The 20,093-nt window shown below is 34.1% G+C and overlaps 4 protein-coding genes and 1 long non-coding RNA gene across 9 annotated transcripts; 1 reads left to right on the top strand and 4 right to left on the bottom strand.

The window, feature by feature from the left end:
• Window positions 1-3,137: 3,137 nt before the first annotated feature.
• Window positions 3,138-5,059, bottom strand: LOC140987720 (zinc finger CCCH domain-containing protein 61). Its single transcript, XM_073456354.1, has one exon. The coding sequence runs from the start codon at window positions 4,602-4,604 to the stop codon at window positions 3,465-3,467; it is 1,140 nt and encodes a 379-aa protein (XP_073312455.1). The 5' UTR covers window positions 4,605-5,059; the 3' UTR covers window positions 3,138-3,464.
• LOC140987719 (protein TPX2-like) lies at window positions 4,455-10,334 on the top strand. The gene is made up of 21 exons (XM_073456353.1): window positions 4,455-4,541; window positions 6,053-6,135; window positions 6,227-6,325; window positions 6,397-6,461; window positions 6,558-6,607; window positions 6,699-6,858; window positions 6,951-7,047; window positions 7,140-7,256; window positions 7,344-7,454; window positions 7,561-7,716; window positions 7,827-7,889; window positions 7,975-8,058; window positions 8,125-8,280; window positions 8,354-8,485; window positions 8,567-8,647; window positions 8,780-8,899; window positions 8,971-9,137; window positions 9,231-9,342; window positions 9,438-9,497; window positions 9,577-9,671; window positions 9,790-10,334. The coding sequence occupies exons 2-21, from the start codon at window positions 6,058-6,060 to the stop codon at window positions 9,911-9,913; spliced, it is 2,127 nt and encodes a 708-aa protein (XP_073312454.1). The 5' UTR covers window positions 4,455-4,541; window positions 6,053-6,057; the 3' UTR covers window positions 9,914-10,334.
• On the bottom strand, window positions 6,551-7,874 carry LOC140987722 (uncharacterized). Its single transcript, XR_012177203.1, has 4 exons — window positions 7,799-7,874; window positions 7,602-7,725; window positions 7,427-7,532; window positions 6,551-6,672 (listed from the first exon to the last, which is right to left on the bottom strand). It is a non-coding gene; the product is annotated as an uncharacterized lncRNA (long non-coding RNA).
• On the bottom strand, window positions 10,256-16,229 carry LOC140987721 (protein phosphatase EYA). 5 transcript variants are annotated; one of them, XM_073456358.1, is made up of 7 exons: window positions 16,098-16,222; window positions 15,943-16,010; window positions 15,220-15,472; window positions 14,961-15,128; window positions 13,138-13,231; window positions 10,847-11,029; window positions 10,256-10,642 (listed from the first exon to the last, which is right to left on the bottom strand). In XM_073456358.1, the coding sequence occupies exons 3-7, from the start codon at window positions 15,406-15,408 to the stop codon at window positions 10,386-10,388; spliced, it is 891 nt and encodes a 296-aa protein (XP_073312459.1). In that variant the 5' UTR covers window positions 15,409-15,472; window positions 15,943-16,010; window positions 16,098-16,222; the 3' UTR covers window positions 10,256-10,385. The 5 variants fall into 5 exon arrangements, with proteins under 5 accessions (XP_073312459.1, XP_073312460.1, XP_073312461.1 ...); XM_073456359.1 differs by having other exon boundaries at window positions 15,993-16,010; window positions 16,098-16,211; XM_073456360.1 differs by having other exon boundaries at window positions 15,989-16,010; window positions 16,098-16,204.
• A 1,715-nt stretch (window positions 16,230-17,944) lies between these two features.
• LOC140987349 (squamosa promoter-binding-like protein 8) lies at window positions 17,945-19,830 on the bottom strand. The gene is made up of 2 exons (XM_073455812.1): window positions 19,318-19,830; window positions 17,945-18,350 (listed from the first exon to the last, which is right to left on the bottom strand). The coding sequence occupies exons 1-2, from the start codon at window positions 19,692-19,694 to the stop codon at window positions 18,161-18,163; spliced, it is 567 nt and encodes a 188-aa protein (XP_073311913.1). The 5' UTR covers window positions 19,695-19,830; the 3' UTR covers window positions 17,945-18,160.
• Between the last annotated feature and the right edge of the window lie 263 nt (window positions 19,831-20,093).

The following is a 20,093-nucleotide window of genomic DNA, read 5'->3' as shown; positions in this document are numbered from 1 at the left end:
AATTCCAGACGTAGAATGAATCAAAAATTTGATTTGTATAAATTATTATGGATTTAAATGTAATTGTCAAACTCTTCCGTGAAACTATGTAGCAAAATTTCTTTTGAAAAAAGGTTATATTACGGGTCTATGACTTATTTGGGCTTTACCCAAGTTCGAATAAGTATTTTATTAACAGGATACGATAAAAATGGGTGGGCTGGGCCATCCCAAGTGAACTTTTTCTAGTTCTACATTTCGCATTCAGCGATAATGTGTTTAAAATCAGTAAGATTTACTTAATAACTAATAAGTAACTGTCCGAACGGGCTAATGGGGTGGGTTTACTCACAACTCGCAAATTGTTGACTCAATCTATCTATTTTATATGACGAGCGGACCGATCTCCAGTTTTAAATCAAATTTTCATAACCATTAATTTAATTTCTCCCATTATCGATGTCATATCTTCAAATATTAGGCTACGATCACATAAATTATTTTTTAAAAATAAAATGAATTTCTATTCTTACATAACCATTGATTTGATTGATGGGAATTTTAACATTTGAAGATTCGTGGATATTTGATTTTCCCTATGGTTATGGGTACTTCCACTTGCTTCTCGTTCGAAACATTTATTACACAAATAATGTAGTCCCATAATTAAATATTTATGTGTGGTGAGTGGTGAAATTATGTGTTTCCTGGAGGGGAACTTGGCCGGTGGATCGCAATAATTACTGTAGGGTAGGAATATATAAGCTAGGCTAGAAAGATCAGCGTACAGATGATTTTAGCTCTCGTTTTTCATGCTACTAAAATTAGGCTTTACAAGTTTTTTTTAATTAAATCCTCAATCATCTTAAAATGAATAAATATTAATTTTCGTTAGATGCTGATAGTACACAAAAATCATATGAGATCGTTTTAAGAGTCAAATTTTTTACACGAGTTTTTTTATCCGACCCAACCCATGAAAAATATTATTTTTTATATCAAAAATATTTTTTACAATCGGGTATGGATCGGTTCGACCCGTCACAAAGATATAGATTTATATTATATTATATTATATGTATAAACAATCCAACTTAATTAATTAACATGTGGAAGTAGCAGCAAAATTCACAAGCGGCCGGCGGTGACCGTCTAATTTCAACGGAGGTCCCCTACTCTCCTCCCACATGCCTTTCCAATGACTCGCTGATCCACCTTAATTGCCATCAATTATAAAATTATATATGCAATAGCTATATATTTCTGAAAAACCGAAATTATATTTTTAACATATATTTGAATTGAATCATTTGTAATCTATGATTTTGAATTTATTTTTATAGTTAAATAAGTTAAATAGAAGAAATTCAACTTCATTTTTTTATTTATTTATATTATAATTATATTAATTTTAATATATTTTAAATAACTTCAATATTTTAAGGATTTGAAATTTATTATGATTAGTATAACACATGTTTACTCAAGATATCATATTCGTTTCATTATTCTAATGAGTTAAATATAAATAAACTATTATTATATAAAAATAGTCAAATACACATGATCAAATAATAAAGAGAGAAAATAAAATGTTAGTATTTTTTTTGATGATATCGGTACAATTCAAATTATTTTAAATCATATTACAACCCAAACACTACGAGTTGTACTTTGTGCAGAGTCAATTATCGTTCTCAACATTTTGGTCTTGTAAACTGTAAACAGATATTTCATATGAATAAATAATAAACCAACAAATACTTGAATAAAATATAATATTAAATTAAAGCGTAAAAAACCTCACAGTGATAAAATTGAAATAATAAAATATCTCTTGAATTAGAAATAAAACTTAACCTAGAGTTCGTGAGAAGAAATGAAAAATTCACCCGCTTTCTCTTTTGTGTTTCACGTTAAGTTGGTGCGAAGAGAGAAGTCAAAAGACAAAAACCAAAAACTATAATGAAACCTAATAATACTATGAAGAAATTAGGCCTATCAATAAGTAAACCAGAGTTTTTATGGAATAATACTCTATCAAATATTTCTTTATCTCAATAATATGTCTCTAAAGTCTTTAATGAATTAAATACCACAATTAGAACTCCTAAAATATAGTATTATCATCATAATTTCGAATTTCACTCATTGCCATTCTCGCCAAATTTAGGTTTCATATGCAACTGAAAAATAATCACAAGGTTTTCTCACGTCTTATGAAAAATTCACTTCTGAATTTTTCTACTTCAAATTCTCAACAAAATAAATTTATCCCAATAGCATAAAACTTATTCATAAAATAAAATAACACAAAACATATTAATTAAGCATCTCGAAAATATAAACAATGAGAAATTTGATAACAAAATATGAACTATTATGATGTTATCATCAAAAACAGGATTCACAAGTTTTCCACTTTGAGAACTCTCCATAACGTATGAATATTATAGAAATTCATAATATAGTACTAGAGATAATTGACTTGTAAGATTTGATAATTTATAAGAACGTTATTTAATTTGGAAGTTTTTTTGTGCTCCCATTTACCTATAAATTATAATTATAAAAATGGCATATGCAATCGTGGCGAAAGCAGACAATATCGTTTAATAGCTTTTGGAATTTTGTAAACAAACTTTGATTTGGATAATAACCTCTTCGTCTTTGTGCATGGACGCCACCTTTCCTCTCCTAACTCGTGACCGTGACACCTTGCACTACTCTTTTGTTTTCCATTTTTAGTCTTTTNAAAGGTTTTAATAAAAATAAGAACTCGAGAATATTCGATGGAATGTTTCGAGTATTTTCTGACACTAATGACTCGTGTTAATTTATGTTTAAATGAATATAATATTATAATTATAAAAATTAATGACGAAACACACGTTAGTAGACTGAAAAATAGTAAAAAACTAAATTTGAAATAAAAACCATAACACCCACAAAATCTTTTTATCCCCAAAACACAATACATGTACTTGAAAAGCGAAGATATATTAATTTCACCAAAAAAAACTTGAACTAAACCGAATGATTTCATACAAGATATTTAAGATCAAAACTCATTGCTCCAATATAATTTCACTGGTTTTGTTAAAAAGCAAAAAGATTAACGAATAAGAATGATAATGTAAAACATGATTCAAGTTCATTGATAAAATCCATAGACCATAAGATAAACCTAAATTCACAAATATACCGGCCAGCAGCCCTCCTTGCATAACTTAACTAGTACCACTCTATACTTTTAACACAACGGACTCAAAATAAACTGACTAATTAAATACTCATTAAAATCCCATAATTACCAAAAAAAAAAATCGAAGCAAAAAATAATCACATCCCATCTCACATATACATACACAACTTACATATATATATATATGGATGGTGCAATATCATTATCTTGTTAATTTTTCATTCTTCAAATCTCCATAGCATTTGGGGGACATTTTATTGGAACCAGCCTTCAAATTAATTTAGGTGAGGAGATCATTGACCCACCCAAGATCTGGCCCTCCCAGATTGCTTTCATTGTTGTACCTGGTGTAATCCTCCATCAAATTCTTGCCAGAAAAATTCCCTGTAAAGAACCTGCTCTCTCCATTAAATAATTTGCTTGTTCCAGGGCTTGGGGTTGAAGGAGATAACACAAACTGAGGCTGCTCCACTTCGACGTTGAAATTAGTCACATCCAGCCATGGAAGATTCCTCCGAGTAGCAGTATTCATGAGTGTTGTGGCACAGTGAGAAACTGGAGCTTCGTTCACGCGCATGGACTCCATAGAACACATCAATTCGGTTAATGCATCTTTATAAGTTATCCCGCCGTTGCTGAGTTCTCGGAATCCGCAGGATTCCATGCTTGATAACCTTGAAAACTCCGGTGTGTTCACCGGAGGGGAGAGTGGTGGTGAAAGCGGCGGAGATAAATGGGACATGCTCATTAGAGGAGAAGTAGGTGAAGCGTGGCAGAAAACACAGCAATGATTCAGATTCCGGTACACTTTCTCCGACATCGGAGAACTCATAGGCGGTGGAGAAGATGGATCCGGCGACATGCGAAGCTGCTTGGTTGAATGAGCAAAAAAACATACCTTCCGCTTGCAGTTCTTCCCATCTTTACATGCTTCGGTTCGGTAGCGAGATGGGTGAAGCCAACATTCAAAAACCCCATGGGAGAATTCACAGCTATCGCCTTTGTTGCAATATCCCTTTCGAAATTCAGAGCACACAGTTCCAGAGTACTGGAACCTCCTCGGATCCCTTCTCCTGGCCTTTTCGCCCGGATGAGCAAAAGGGCAATCCGTCCAGTCGTGGCTACGGCTCCTGGTGCACTTCCTGACCTTGAATTCATAGATTCTGAACTGGTCGGAGGAATAAGGATCAGAATCATCTTCGTCTACGTTGTTGCAAGGCAAGAACTTGGAGAGCGCATCCTCCGCCTTGTGGGATTCCGAGAACATGTCGGACATCTGCTGATGTGCGGCGGCCGAACGGCGACTGAGGAGCTTCCGTGGCGGGATGTCGATTTCTCGGAGGGATTTCTTGTTCAGGTACGGTTGGTGGGAGTGGTGGAACTTGTGTTGATTCTCATCACAAACAGTAGTACTACCCATAATGAAATTTTCTTGAAAATAATATATGGTAGGAGAATGAATCCTAAGTATATAATAAAAATAATACAATTTATGTAGAAAGAAATGTCACCAGAGAAGGGAGCAAACTAAGATTTATGAAACAGTGAAAATAGGGGCAACATATATATACAGAGGATAGAGACAGGTAGAGGGGTGTGGGGGGAGAATGACCAGGATGGTGTAAGGTATGGGTGGATAGGTGCGTGGCTGCATAGCATTAGGGGTGCTTTGCATGCGAAGGGATGGATATATGTGGCACCTCGACATTACACTATAACATGCAAAGCACCAACCCTCTCTTTTGTTCTCTTCCACGCTGATGAAAATAATTGGAGCCATCTTTTTAGAATAAATTTCTTAAGCCCCTATAATTTTGCTAACAACCCATACCGTGTACTTCATAATTAAGGTATCACAACCAACTGATATGTATTTTTAATATTTATATATTATAATATATATGGTCTATATACGTAGTTATCTCGACAATATTAGACCCCCTAGCTATTAATTTTTATTATGCTAAGTTCTCTATACAATTTTTGTAAAGCACTACTGTTCCATCAATGTTAGGGGTGACGCAGATTGGTGCTAATGGAAGTTAGTGAGGTTTTTGTCAATTTCCTACTTTCAATTATGATATCCTCCCACGTGTTTTCACGTGTGAAAATCTCACGTGGCCTTGTTTTATAGTGCCACGTGGATTTCTGACAAATGGGCTTCTTGCAATTGAGGTCTCGTTTACAACTTGTCCAGCCTAATTTGAAAACTAATTTAACTTACTTAATTAAGTTGATCCAACTTAGCTGGGCTGGGCTGGACTGTTGAGCTCTTGCAGGATGCAGGCCTTGTTTTTGGAAGTCCAAAAGCCACCTTGCAGTCTGTATATCACCTAGCAATCATGTTTCTAAAATTGTAAACCTAGGTTTCTTTCAATGAATTAATTATTAGTTTTTAAATTATGTAATTATGTTTTGGAGACATTCTAATTAACTAAATCACAAACATAATTGTCAAAATTTTATAATTACGTGATTAAAACACATGTTCATGTCCATGTCTCTTGGACGCCAAAGTAATTTGCCACATCGTTGAGCAATTCATTTAGAATTAGATCTTGAGCTCAAGTATCATGCATACTTTGGATAAACTTTTATATTTTTTTTGGTCAAAAGATCATCCTTACTTTGGCATTTAAATTTCAATATGATTGATCAGCTACATCAAAAATCATGTAAAGCTGTTATGGGTCATAATGTGATTGCCAAATTAGGAATATATTTGTTCTGCACCAGGACATTTTTTGTAAGGGCCAAAGTTGATGAAAGAAGAAAATAATGCTAGTTTTTTTTTTTTTTTCATCATGATATACTGTCCTTTTGGTGGTTTCCCATATTATGTTTCCCGTGTTTGAATATGGTCTGCAGCATTTATGCCAAGAATCAAAGATACCAGATCAGTTCAAACTTTGATCCTATGTAAGTTTGATGAACATGAACAACTGAACGAGGTGAAGTTATCAATAGCTTATTATTGACAACTAGGATACCATTTTCATTGGCTAAAAGGTGGATGAACAAACTATTGACTACTTGTCACAGGTGAAGGAGAAGACATCAGAGGCAGCATCAAAGTCAGAACAGCAGGTAGATCTCGTTTCAACAGAAGCAAAAGAAGAGGTTGCTCCGGCTGAAATTAAGGTATGCTTTGTACATTCTGAAATAAATGCTGTTTAGAATTCGAGTTCCGTTTCATGTGGTGTTTCTACTAGATGCCGAATTCAGAGATCGAGAAGATGTCTGATACTAAAGGCAATTGCAGTCAAGAAAATGAAAGGTATCTATTTCTTGAATATTGCTAAAATGTGGAACCTATTAAAGAACTGTAACTATTTCTTGACTAAACTAAAATTTTTGCTGCTTGTCATTTCAGCCACGAAGCAGGCAAAGAAGCATTTTCTTCTGTCCCTGTAGATGTCCAAGGTCATCCTCATCCCAGTTTTATTCATGAATGTTCAACGCTAGTTCATATCTCGTTCACTTTGTATCTAAAACAAAATTTCCGTTATTTTAGAACCGCAAACAACTCCAGCGCCATCAAAAAAGTTTGGAAACAAGAATTTGCAGTCAGCCAAAAAGATAGCTAGCTTACTTAAAAATCCTTCAGCGATGAAATCAAAAATTCAGTTGCAAAACTCACAAGTCAAAAGCATTAAACCTGCTACTGGTAAAAGGTTGGTCTCTGTATATTTGGGGATACCTACACTCTCCATACTTCATGATCTTTCATATCTGTCAACTCAAGGTCCGGTTCATACTTCCTCAGGGAAAATAATGCGAAGAACGATATTGGAACTCCCAACCTCGCCCATGAGTACCCAGCCATAAAGAAGCAGAAGCTGGAAGGAGGACAATCTCAGCAGGTGGACATCATTTTTAACTGTACTGCATATATTTTATCGAGTTATATTGTGCTTTGGTAATGTTCGTTTAAAAAAACCTCTCTTTTTCTTAGATTCTTACAATCAATAAACCTGCCAACTTGCCTCACAAAACAAGATTCGGCCCCTTAAGCAATAGTTCCAATTTATGCCCTTCAAATGCTGCAAAAACTTGTAAAGAGGATAGACGGGTAGGCTTTTGGAAAACTTAAAACGGTTATTCTTATCAACTTTTTCTGAACATAAAATAAAACATTGATTCGTTGCTTATTGTGAAGATGTACGTTCAAAAACCAGCAGTTCCATTTGTGTCTATGGCAGAAATGATGAATAAGTTTCAATCAAGCACCAGAGAGATTACCTTGCCTCGCAGCAGTTCTGTTTCACAGGTAACCAACTGACAACTGTGACTTCTTTTTCGCTTCCGAGAAAATTTACTTAATCATCACTTATGGATGCACAATAACCTGTATTGTCGTTCACTAAATTATTCAGAGCAATGCCACCGGAACAGTGCAGAGGAAATCGAAGCTTACATTAACAAGGCCAAAGACACCTGAATTTGAAACATCCCAACGGATTCGTTCTACTAAAATAAAAAGTTCAGCTGAACTGGAGGAAGAGATGATGGCTAAAGTTCCCAAGTTTAAGGTTCTCCCTCTAAACAAAAAAGTACTAGTTAAATTTTATAAGAAATTTTTACAAATAACTGTGGAATTTTCAAGGGTCATACTTATGATTGTTTTGCCTATCATACACAGATTCTCGAGGCTCCCACCATAACAGCAATACAAAGAAGCGCACCCCAGCTTCCTCAATTCAAGGTAAATAAGCCACTAGCTGATAAAAAGATTGAATTTTTGAGCACCATTAGTTGCAAATAACAAAAAATCGTCTTGGTTTGCACAGGAATTCCATTCGGAGACAATGTCGAGGGCCAATCAAAAGGCAGAAACATCTACATTGGCCTCCATAGAATCAACACAGGAACAGGTACTAGAAGATGTTTATTATTATAGATATATTGAAAGAACTCTAACATATTTTTGTTCAATGCAGAACCATGAATGGAAGCCACAGCTTACAGCACCAAAATCACCCCTTCTTCAGGCTTATCTCCGAGCACATCGTCCGAGGGTCAAAAGTTCCACAGAACTAGAGGAAGAAGAACTTAAAAAGGTTCCCCAGTTTAAGGCGAGACCTTTGAATAGAAAGGTAGATTACTAACACCTTCTGATGATGATATTCGGGCAAAACCTGCCCCTTTACCATTTTCTATGTGCTGCAGATACTAGAAAGTAAGGGAGAGATAGGTCTGTCGAGCAACATGAAGAAACAGGTTACCATACCTCAAGAATTTCACTTTTCCATCGACAAAAGAATCCCACCTCCTACTGCTGTTGTAGATCTATTTGATAAGGTAACATTTTGTTAAACCAATTATACTGTATTTACCTTACCATGTTTATTTCATTAATTATAACTCCTCCATATTTTTCAGCTTTCGTTAGTTTCAGAGCCACATCAGGAGAAGCTTGTTCCTAGAAATACAACATTAGATCCTTTCCATCTCCACACAGAAGTATGAATATTCTTCCGACTTATTGATGGAGTTTTACCTTTTGTAGGCTTAGTTTTCAGTAAAACTATTATTTTTATTTATATATATATATATATATATATATATATATAGATTTTTTGTTCCTGTCATCAGGAAAGAGGAGCGGAGAAAGAGAAGAGGAAAAATGAAGAACTCGTGCAGAAACAGTTGGAAGAGGAGAGGGCTAGGATTCCGAAAGCCCTTCCATATCCTTACACAACTGATTATCCTGAGGTTTGTAAGATGATCATAAGATTATTTTGAGAGACATTGTATTGTACATTCTAATAACGTTTCCTGTGCAGATTCCACCAAAGCCAGAGCCAAAGCAATGCACAAAACCAGAACCTTTTCGATTAGAAAGCTTATTAAAGCATGAAGAGGAAATGCAGAGGGAAATGGAAGAAAGGAGGAGAATGGAGATGGATGAAGCTCAGATGAGAATATTTAAGGCTCAGCCAATATTAAAAGAGTATGAATGCGACCGGTTATTAATATGCATGATCATTTTAATATATTCTTTGGGATCAAAATACTGATTGAGCTAGTATCTATCTTGATATAGCAGGGATCCAATTCCATTTCCAGAGATACAACGGAAGCCCCTCACAGAAGTCCAAGTCTTTAATCTACAAGTAAATCACCGAGCTGCAGAAAGAGCAGAATTTGACAAAAAGGTCCTTGACTTATGAGATATTAACTGCTTTTACCGTGAACATAAAAAAACTAGTGGATTCAAAATTCTAACTGAGAGATGTTGTTTCCTTTGCAGATCAAGGACAAAGAAGCGACATATAAGAGATACCGAGAAGAAGCAGAATCTGCAAGGATGGTGAACATAACTAGCTCACTTGTTTTTTAACATCTACAACTTATTTTATCATGCTATTTTATAACCTCAATTTTATTAGATGGAGGAGGAGAAGGCCTTGAAACAGATGCGAAGGACGTTAGTTCTGCATGGAAGACCCGTGCCTAATTTTGATAATCCCTTCTTACAACAGAAGTATGTCCTAAATAGTAATCTTTTGTGTTATATAAATAAGTATTATCAATGGTGTTTATTGTTATTTTATGGGGCAAACTGTTTCCTAATATTAGTTTTCGGTACAAATTGAAAACAGGTCTGCTAAAGTAGTAACAAAGGCCAAGTCTCCCAGACTGCATATAGCTCGTAGAAATGAGAAGCGAAGAGTGGTTTTTCCAGCGGCCACAGCTTCCAGTGCCGCTGCCTCTGGTATGAGATGATTACCGCGACAGGCAATAGTCGTGGTGAAATGTTCAAGAACCCTTGAACCTCAGAAACTGTTATGTTATTGTCGATCCTATGTTTTGTAAAATATTTGAAATTTTGATGGTGTTTTGCTTATGTGGTTTGGTTGATGTTATCTGCTTCTGAGTTCCTGGAAAGGATAAATTAAAAATCAAAAAAATTGAATAAATCTTCACATAAAAGAACCAGATCAAGTTAGTGAGAAGAAGAATAATTTATCGATCTGCTGGAAAACCGACAACTACTGAGTTCCAGGAAGGGATAAATTAGAAATCTAAAAAATTAAATAAATTTCCACATAAAAGAGCCAAACTGAGTTAGTAAGAAGAAGAAATAACGCTGATCATATCAATAGAATTATTTTCATTTCGCATACTCAAATAGACTCTTGAAAAATCACAAATACTCAACTACATCATGTACTGTTCTTGTAAGCTTCTAAATGACTTATAACTCATCTTCTCGATCAAGCTTTTCATACACGACATTAATGTATCGTTGCAAGTCTCTGGATGTCAGACCTGGGAATTGATGGATGCTGTTTGGCTGTAGATCAATTTTCACAAATGGCCACTTCATGGTTTCTGCAGCTTCGCATTCTTCCCAACCATCCCCAACCACGCAAAACTGAACGTCTGGTCCATTGAAACGATCTTTGATCCATGAAAAACATTGGAGCTTTCCCACTTCTAATGAACTGTATACTAAACAAATATTGCACGGACATATGTGTTAGGTTCAAGCACTAGATTCGAATGCCTGTGACTTCTCCAGTAAATAGTAAATAATAAAGCCATCAATCACAAACTGCATGCAATACCAAGATAATTCAAATGTGACAGGATAACATGCAGGTGCCAGGGTGCATGCACATGTGTGCAACTATGCTGAATAGAAGATCAACTTACCTTTGTCACAAGCAATCATTTTATCCAGGCGATAGAGTAGGCACTTAACCAGGCTAGGCACAAGGGGACCAGATGTAACTAAGACATTCACATGCTGAAACATGGCATCTCTAACATTGGATAAGTTAATATAGGGATTTGTATCTCTATTCTGTCCCGCACACTCCTCCAAGCAAGATCTAGCTGAAAGAAAAATTGGTAAAACTTATAAACTTCAGAAATCATCAGTTTACGCATTCGTTAATTATACACTAAACAAAGATAGTTCAACCAAATATTCCGCTGGGTTGACAATACAATTTCTCATATCACAGGACATCATGGCCACTCCGAGGTCCGCACCAGTATGAATGTAATGGAACACGGACCCAATGAAAAGGAAATCATGTTATGAACATATTTGGATTGCCTCACTCGTCCCAACAATTTCTTATAAAGTTTTCTAATCCTTTTGAATTGATAAAAAAGCTTTAAATGTATGTGAGAGGACAACAAACACTTCTAAATGTAAAACCTTGTCAGCAAAAACTACAGGTTCACAAAACTATAGATGTTAAAGTCTTCCCACATGCATGAAGTCATGCACCAAGAAGCACAGATAGGTTCACAAACTTCACATAAACTCCATCGTCGCACACAATCGAACTACAGACTACCTGCATGCTAGAGCTAAAAGAGGTTTTGTAAAGTTGTAGGGAAAATTATCAATGAAAAGAATGCAACAAACAAACGCCGAAAAACTGAATAGAGATCCATAAATTTTTGGAAGGTCGGTGTTTTATTCAAGGAGATATGAGATGCACAACCTCAGGATGCTTTAATTGGAGCACGTTTCATTGGACATCATGATGCACATGAATGAAAACTGTCAATCAGGCAAAAGTCGACAATGCTATCACTCTTTCTTCAAAACAACTACTGTTTCAATCTTTATTTTACATACTCCACCATTCTCCTTATCTACAATACTCAAAGGAGACATAACAGCGTTTTGTTTTACCTCCCTCATTCTTTAGGTTATTAAATCTTCATACTGAGCTCCAGGAAATTACGAACTTAATTTGATAGCTAACCAAAGACCACTTGCATTATACAGTCAACAGTCAAGAATTAAAAAAAGAAGAAGTCACCCTAGAGCTACGACCTCAACGTTGACCTGAGCAAATGCCACAACTCATGATATCCAGCAAAAAAATACAAAATGTTTTGCTTCTAAATCCCTAAGATTAGTTCACGGAGCCGCTGCCAAAACTCAGCTTTACTCAAACTTAGCCTGCTTAAGGTTGCGCGAATATTTAATGGGGAGAAGGAGTTGGAAAACAACATAAAATCCAATCTTCTCTATATCGTCTATTATTAAACAATTAAAAGAATTTCTGAATGATATAGACTCTATCCATCACTTTTGAATCAGAAAATTATTTCAATCAGTACACAGTAGCACAGCAACCAACAATGAGCTATAAGACAGATTGATATACAAAGTAACTTGTTATACACCGACAGAGCTTTAAGATAACAACTTATGAAAAAACAAAAGGTTTCTTCAAAGCCATAAAAGTAGGATTATAACAACATTCCATGTTACTGGGACTAACATATCACAACGTAAATTTAAAACTCGCATGAAAGCACGATTACTGTCAGTTAGCAACAAAACAGAGACCAAAGACAACAAAGACGAGTCTAGTTAGATAAAATCCTTGCTAAAACTTGTTTTTATAAAGGTTGAAAGAATATTGTAACGCTGCATTAAAAAGTCGCCCGTAAATCTTTATGTCAACCAGTCGGAAAATTGAAAGATTGTTAGGAATTACTGGACCAAGGGAAAATTCATTTGCATACAGGGGGATATTTGGTGGGAGTGATTATTTTCGTTCAAGCATTATATTTTTGGTTATTTACCAGCAGAAGCTAGGGCATGAGAACTGTATTTTCCCTTGTAAAATGATTTATTTCCTTGGCTAAGCGGAAAAACTCAAGACTGTTGATTTGATTTATATTCATCTATATTTTCTATTAAATTCTGCAGTTCTTTAATTGTTTGGAGTTGTTTTAGAAAATTAGCACCTAACATAATACCACATTGAAATACTCTGGTTCATATAGTCCATTTTGCATTTCATTTGACAATTCATTGAAAGAAGTCATTTACCTTTTATGATAAGCATAATCTATTATACAGTAACAAAGTAAATCACTGGTAAAAATTAAAATTTATATCACTTGACATCAATGAATCTCTCAGCTAAAGAACTTTTAAGGTGTTTGCTCATAACTGAATAATTTACCTGAAGAAAACCATTTTTCTGTGTAAGTATCAGTCAAATCATAGAGATTGTCCAATAACTTCATAACATCTTGATTAAGAAGGTTACACAACCCCTGCAAATAAATAGAGTGCAAATATTATAAAAACTGAACTGCAGAGGATAATATCTTCCCTGGGTATATACAGTGAGTCAAAAGGATGCTAAAATTTATTAATCAAACTAGCATTTTAAGTTTAAAGTATGCGACCAATCTTAAGCAAAGTACTTTTAATCCCCACTAAATTCTTGAAGAACAACTAGCAAAAACCAAGAAAATAAAACAGAAGTGGGCTTTTCCCATACCGTATAGACCTCTGTTATGCTTCTAATACATAAGTGTATGCATATTTAATTAGGAAGTGATGTCCATATTCTTTGGTAGTAAGGGAGACAGTACAACAATCAAACTTAACGTGAACAAATAACTGGTTCCCATCACTGAGATCAACAGGTAACTGAAAAACCGATGTCAAAGCTCGAAACATCAATCAAATTTCTTAATGAAATATGATAGATCAGGAATTTTATTTTAAGCAAAAATGATGTATAACAAAAATTGTGAATCACTGCCATTCACTGACTATGCTTTATGATAGAAACGACTAGGTGTAGCACTTCTGTCCATTGATTTAATCAATTTCGCTACCTATTGCATGAACTGCTAACAAATTGCAAAGGAGATAGCACCTTAGAAGATGACTTGCAGGGAATTCATTTTAAGATATTAGGGATTTAATCAGTAGGAGCCATTAGATGAATCAATCCCGAAATTGGTCACTTGACCTTTAGGATCCCACTGCCTCTCCTTATGACCACTACCACACTTCACCAGAAGAAAAAGATTTTGTACCTCCAAATATTCAACAAGCGAGATTTTCTAAGAAAAAACTAGTAGCACCACAATAGAAGCGGCAGGTACAAGTCATCAAGCATCCAGCTTTCTCACTCCTCACCTTTAGTAGATTTTCGCTGGATTTTCCAGTGTCTTACAATCAAAACCCGACATAGCATCCCTACTTATCAATAAATTTGTGATATTAAAACACCAAAACGTCCGATTATTCTATTAGATAATCGATATTTAGTTGATAAGTTCATATCAATTATACATCCATAAACCAAATTCAACATCATCATTATACTCCTCATGCAAGTAACACTCTTTTTGATGGAAGCCATCACCTTCACCTGACATATTTCTTTACTCTTTGTTTCTACCCCTGATCTTGTTCTCAATCCTCGCTCCGTTCGCTACTCTCAATTATAACCTACAGTATTGATGGTATCAATTAATTTGCTATTGCTGAAATTACAATACTAGCTAATAATCGCATTCCTTTCTAAGTATAAAGCAATACTTGAATGCTACTCCCATACTTTCATTTTCCAATAAACGGGAAACCTTGAGACATGGTGATCCTTCATTTAACCATGTCCCGAACAGTATGTAATCAAAGTCTTGTTGGGAGTTGGTACACACAGTTAAGAGTGCTAAATATAGGTCAAATATATGATATTCAAGAATATTAATATCCTGGAGATAGGCTATAAGTGTTCACTTAATCTGTGACAAAATGCTAAAATGATATGTTCATGCAAAAAAGTTGTCTTACAAAAAGAACATGCTGCTAATTGAGACCAATGATATGGCAATCTATCAACTTTATTACCCTGAACTTAAGCTATAGACAAACTAACTTAATCGGAATAAAGAAATGCAGCTATACAAAGAAAAATGCATGCTTTTACTTTTTGTATCTAAGAAAATTACATCCCAGGAGAAAGGATAGCGAAAAATGTACCTTTCTATACTTCTCAGCTATTGCACGGTGGCGGTATGCCAATTTACCTTTATTAAGATCATCAACTGTGGGGCTAAATCCATCTTGACTGAAATCGTAACCAGAGAGGTCTGCACCGTCATCATAATGGCTCAAAAAGTCAAGATATGGTTGATTGAAATTTTCGACCTAAATGACTACAACATATCAGCAAATTCTGGAAACACATAAGAGCAAATGATGTAAAAATGAAAAAGAAAAAGGAAACAGAAAACCTTACTTGCTCGTAAAAAAAATATGCATCACACACTTTAAGAATATGAGTTTCCCACATTTTGCCGATGTCTACACCATTTCGTACATTCTTTAGACCATTAAAAGCCTCAGCATATGTTCCATCGAGTAAAGATTTGAGCAATATGAGAGTCTCATCCATGTCCCAAATATAAACATTCATTTTCTGATCCATACTGGCTCTTTACAAAATCTAATAGCTTAAGTAGAGAATTTCAGTCCTTAACTCAACGAGCACCCTGAAAGAAACAACCTCAATATATAACATTTATTCCTCGCTAAAAGCTGAAAAATAAAGTTGGGGCAATTTATTTATAGATGTGAGACCACAGACGAAACGAAAGACTATAGAATGTCGTCATCCATTCTTTAGAAGACAGTCGCAACATAGGGTTCAATCTAGCAGAGTACTTACAATTCACATTTTATCCGAAGGCCATAACTCAACAGTTTCAGGCTTTCAGCCTAAGATACCAAAGCCAACTTCTTCCGTAATTTTTTTCATAAGAAAGCGGAACAAACACTACAACAAGAAAATTGAGAAACCTAAACAGAAAATCTATATTAAAAAAATGTCAAATGCAGAGTCTGATTTTAAAACCAACTAAATCAAGTGGGATTGACTAAAATTGAAACAAAAAAACAAAAATATGGGATTGACTATGGACAACCAAATAATAAAAAAAAAAAATCAAATCTTTGGAGTAACTTTTCTGGAAACCCAAAATTTATCTAAAATTTGCGAAGGAACCCACGTACTGAAACCTTCTCATGGACCTGAAAAGGCACAGACATGGTTCTAATTCATTAGAAAATGATCAGATCGATAAAATCACAGAACGATAACAAGAAGTGCGAAATTACCAATGCCGCCTCCTTCAGCAGCTCTGCGAGGCCAAAAATGTCACCTTTTTCTTCTCATTTATAGCTTTCGGCCTACCATGGAAGGTATAACAATGAAACTAAATCACAGGAAAAATAATAATAATAATAATGTGAGATATACGATGTCGTTTCCATTTGGTGATTTCCTATTTGACCAATTGGCAGATCGCACTGCTAATTAGGCTCGTCTAATCAACGGTGGACAATTAACTTTTTGTTGAAGAAAAAAAAAATCCAATTCACCGCACATTTGATTATGGTGTATATAATTTTGTTATTCAATTAACTCATTCAAAAAAAATGATTGTATTTCATTTAGTAAATTATTATTTGTTTATATTTTTATTTCATATTATAAAGTGTTGTTAAATTTTCATATTTCATGATTATAGAAATTCATCTTACTAAATCTCATGTCATATTTAATTTTTTAAATATCATAAACGTTATATGTTTCATATCGGATGAATTAAATATTTGAGAGTTGTATATATGGACCCGAACAATCCTCCTCATCGAGCTAGATTTTGGAGTGTAGTTTATCCTAATTAACATGAAGTTCTATACAAACATACAACAGATAGATTTAAAGTTTACGTTATTACTTCTCTAAATTAACAAAATTACATTTGAATATTTAAAATTTATGGATTTGAAATTCATCAATCTGAAAACAACCAAAAAATATTAGAGATGATCTATAAGTATTACAAAGTGGAAATCTTTTTATAAGGTATGCATGACAGTGCGTATTCCAAAATTATTTATATTCGATTTAATACCAAATTATCATTTCAGGTTTATATATTCAACTTTTTTCATTCAAATGCCTCAAGTTTTAATTACATTGCCAAAACCCTTGGCAAGCAATACATTCATGTTTATATTAAGTTTTATAATAAAATACAGATTTAAATATAGTAATTTTTTTTGCGAAATTTAGTTCTGGAATTATTTTTTCTTCAAATGTTAATTTCAAGTTTTAATTTTGTTAGGTTTGTTTTTTTATACAAGAATAAAGATATTAAGAGAAATATTTTGAAAAAAAGACCAAAATGTGAGAACTTGTTGTGTAATAATATATTAATGTAAGATAGTATAGATTGTAGCAAATAATTATTATAGAATATAACGATATGATCATGACCATGCTTATTAAAAATATACAATTTTTTTTAATCAAAAATGGATAATGAGAGTATTCATCGACATTATCATGAGCGCTCCATCATCATCTATATATTTAGGCACAATTTGAAGTTATGCGTCAAATAAATAATTGAGTAGGTCTCTTGTGAGACGGTCTCACGAATCTTTATCTGTGAGACGGGTCAACCATACTGATATTCACAATAAAAAATAATACTCTTAACATAAAAAGTAATATTTTTCCATGAATGACCCAAATAAAAGTCAGTCTCACAAAATACGACTCGTGAAACCGTCTCATACAAATTTTTGCCATAATAATTTATCATCTTATCTCAAATAATCAATCAAATCAAACAAACTATTATTTATCATTAAAATCAAATGCTCTATTATCTATCATTATTTATTTTATTATTATATTACATTATTTATTTTAATATTATTATCATATTTTTAACTTCAAACGACGTCTAATTAAGATTCAATGTTATTATTTTATTCAAAAGAATTAAAAATAATTTTCTATCAAAATCATGATAAATGAATCTATTACAAGATTACTTGAGACACGCGCGCACATGCCCAGGTATATGAATATTTCAAATATTTTATTTTAATTCAAATTGTAATAATAAAAAAATTAAATTTTATTACACTTATAATAATATTATAAGTNAATAAAATGAATATACTCAGAACCAAATACTGAATACATAGTCCTTATAAGGCCCCGGCTCCTAGAGGACGACTACCATATTCATACAGTTCCTGACTTCCTGTCGAACACGAATAAGACAACTTCAGATCGTCGCGGCTAGGCAGCTAACCGGGTTATTAAAGAGCAAAAGATGACCATAGTCGAGAATGACGTAATTAACGTGGTAGAATACTTAGAATAACAATGGAGATGAGGATGACAGAAGAGAGGGAGCTGCCGCCGGAGCATTGCCCCTGTTATCAATAGTTTGGCTGTTGCTTTTTGGATGGTCCGGCGGGTTTTTACGCCTCCTTTCGTTGTGACCTGCCAAACGCCTTCTGCAACTTCTTTTCGATTCGTCGAATTCCACTAGCTCGTGAAATCTGTACTACCACCTACCCACAATTAATTCATTCATAATGAAATAGCTAGCTAAGTCAAATATTTTTTTTTTTTTGGAAAAACTTGGATCCAATCAATACTCTACAAAAACTCGAACAAACCAAATTTTACGAGGAAAATAAATTTTTTCTTTTTATAAATCTTTTGTTCGGTAATCACAGTTTTCATGGAACGTTCGACTAATTAGGACATGTCCTATATATATTCGATTTAAAGAGTGAGTCCTAATTGATCTGTAAGACTGTAACCAATGCAGCAGCCTTCTAGGTCTAATAAAACAGAACACGAAATATTGACAATTTGTTTCACGTAGTGATGCCAGGTCGAATACCCGGATCGAGCCCAAGCTGAGATCCGGATCCAAGTGGCACTGCATGCATGCCATGCCCGTTACAAGGAAATTTTTTTAGCCTGTTGTATAATTCATAAACAAAATTAATTATATATATATGTATTTGCTAATTAAGTTCTAAATTGTTGAAATTAGTAGAAAAAGGGAGAAAAGAAAAGGCTCAACAAATATGGCGAAAATGTTTTTATATATTTAATTAATTTATTTTTTAAAAAAAAGCGTTTTGACTTATCTTCTTAGTGTTTTGGTCAATTATGAAAACGAAAGGCCAAGACTTTACCTGGAATTATCCCAGCAAAAACTGATTGCTAAGAATATATTATAATTAGTTTCAAAAAAAAAAGAATATATTATAATTATAATAATTAAAAAAATGGCAAGTGTAATTAGAAAATAAAATAAAATATTAAAAACGTACATTACCAACCAGTCAACAAATGGATCAAACCAATAAAATAATATGAAAAACTGTATCCAATAGGATCTCAAGATAAATTAAAATAATATATATCCAAAGCAAAACAAGTCCACATCAAGCTATATAATAATTATTTTGAAGATAAAACAAAGACAGTTTCAAGTATGAAAAACCAAACCTGCTGCATTGCTGGCAGAACCTCTGCTGGATTCCGGCCACCAGCACCACCTGCGCCTTGGCGTGGTGTTCGCAGACCTTGTGCCGACGGTGATAGGCCTTAGCATCACCCAAATCCACGGAGCACTTCTCCGCCCGACACATCTTCATGACTGAACTACTTCCACCACCAATTGACCCCTTCTTGCCGGAGGCGCCGCCACCCGCCTCAGCCCTTTTCCTCTTATCATCATCAATCAAGCCACCACCACCCATCCGCTCATCATCTTCGGATTCATGAATGACACCACCATCCATGTTCATCTGTTGCTTCAGAATGGACCTTTGCTTGAGGTCAATTGTGTGAATCCTCCTATTAATACTACTGGCGGCTTCCATCAATTCGATGAAAGATGTTTGGTGGTGGGGTGATGAGAATTTTGAGAGATAAAAGTTGAAAACTGGGAAAAGGGGATGTGTGAGGACCACAAGCCAGTAATCCCTTCTTTTAAAGTGTTTGTTCGTATGTATTTGTATGTGTATATATATAATATATGTATATATAGGATATTGATCGATGCATGGGAGGTTAACGGCAAGAACATGGAGAGTCTGTCTTAAGTTACTTAAATCGTGTTGCAATTATTATATCATTATTACATTTTAAAATTATATAATATCATTCTAGCTACTACAATTAAAGAGAGATCCAATATGACTTTATTCATTTTATTTCGTCTACAAAAGGAACACAAATAGTTGAGCTAGCTAGCTGATACATAAAAATTCTAAAACAAT

This window comes from Primulina huaijiensis, chromosome 11 (genome assembly GCF_012295235.1).
Source record: "Primulina huaijiensis isolate GDHJ02 chromosome 11, ASM1229523v2, whole genome shotgun sequence".
In the NCBI taxonomy this organism is placed as follows: Eukaryota; Viridiplantae; Streptophyta; class Magnoliopsida; order Lamiales; family Gesneriaceae; genus Primulina; species Primulina huaijiensis.
The sequence above is the reverse complement of the archived record's forward strand: the minus strand, read 5'-3'. Positions and strand labels throughout refer to the sequence as shown.

Bases quoted from the DNA above. Each gene is read 5' to 3' on its own strand.
- LOC140987720 (XM_073456354.1), bottom strand. From the start codon at position 4,604: ATGGGTAGTACTACTGTTTGTGATGAGAATCAACACAAGTTCCACCAC.
- LOC140987719 (XM_073456353.1), top strand. From the start codon at position 6,058: ATGCCAAGAATCAAAGATACCAGATCAGTTCAAACTTTGATCCTATGT. The intron at 8,059-8,124 runs GTACTAGAAGAT...TGTTCAATGCAG, and splicing joins TAGAATCAACACAGGAACAG to AACCATGAATGGAAGCCACA. The intron at 8,281-8,353 runs GTAGATTACTAA...TATGTGCTGCAG, and splicing joins CGAGACCTTTGAATAGAAAG to ATACTAGAAAGTAAGGGAGA.
- LOC140987721 (XM_073456357.1), bottom strand. From the start codon at position 15,408: ATGGATCAGAAAATGAATGTTTATATTTGGGACATGGATGAGACTCTC. The intron at 15,129-15,219 runs GTAAGGTTTTCT...GTAGTCATTTAG, and splicing joins CATATTTTTTTTACGAGCAA to GTCGAAAATTTCAATCAACC. The intron at 10,643-10,846 runs GTAAGTTGATCT...ATATTTGTTTAG, and splicing joins AATGATTGCTTGTGACAAAG to TATACAGTTCATTAGAAGTG.
- LOC140987349 (XM_073455812.1), bottom strand. From the start codon at position 19,694: ATGGAAGCCGCCAGTAGTATTAATAGGAGGATTCACACAATTGACCTC. The intron at 18,351-19,317 runs GTTTGGTTTTTC...GTGGTAGTACAG, and splicing joins TTCTGCCAGCAATGCAGCAG to ATTTCACGAGCTAGTGGAAT.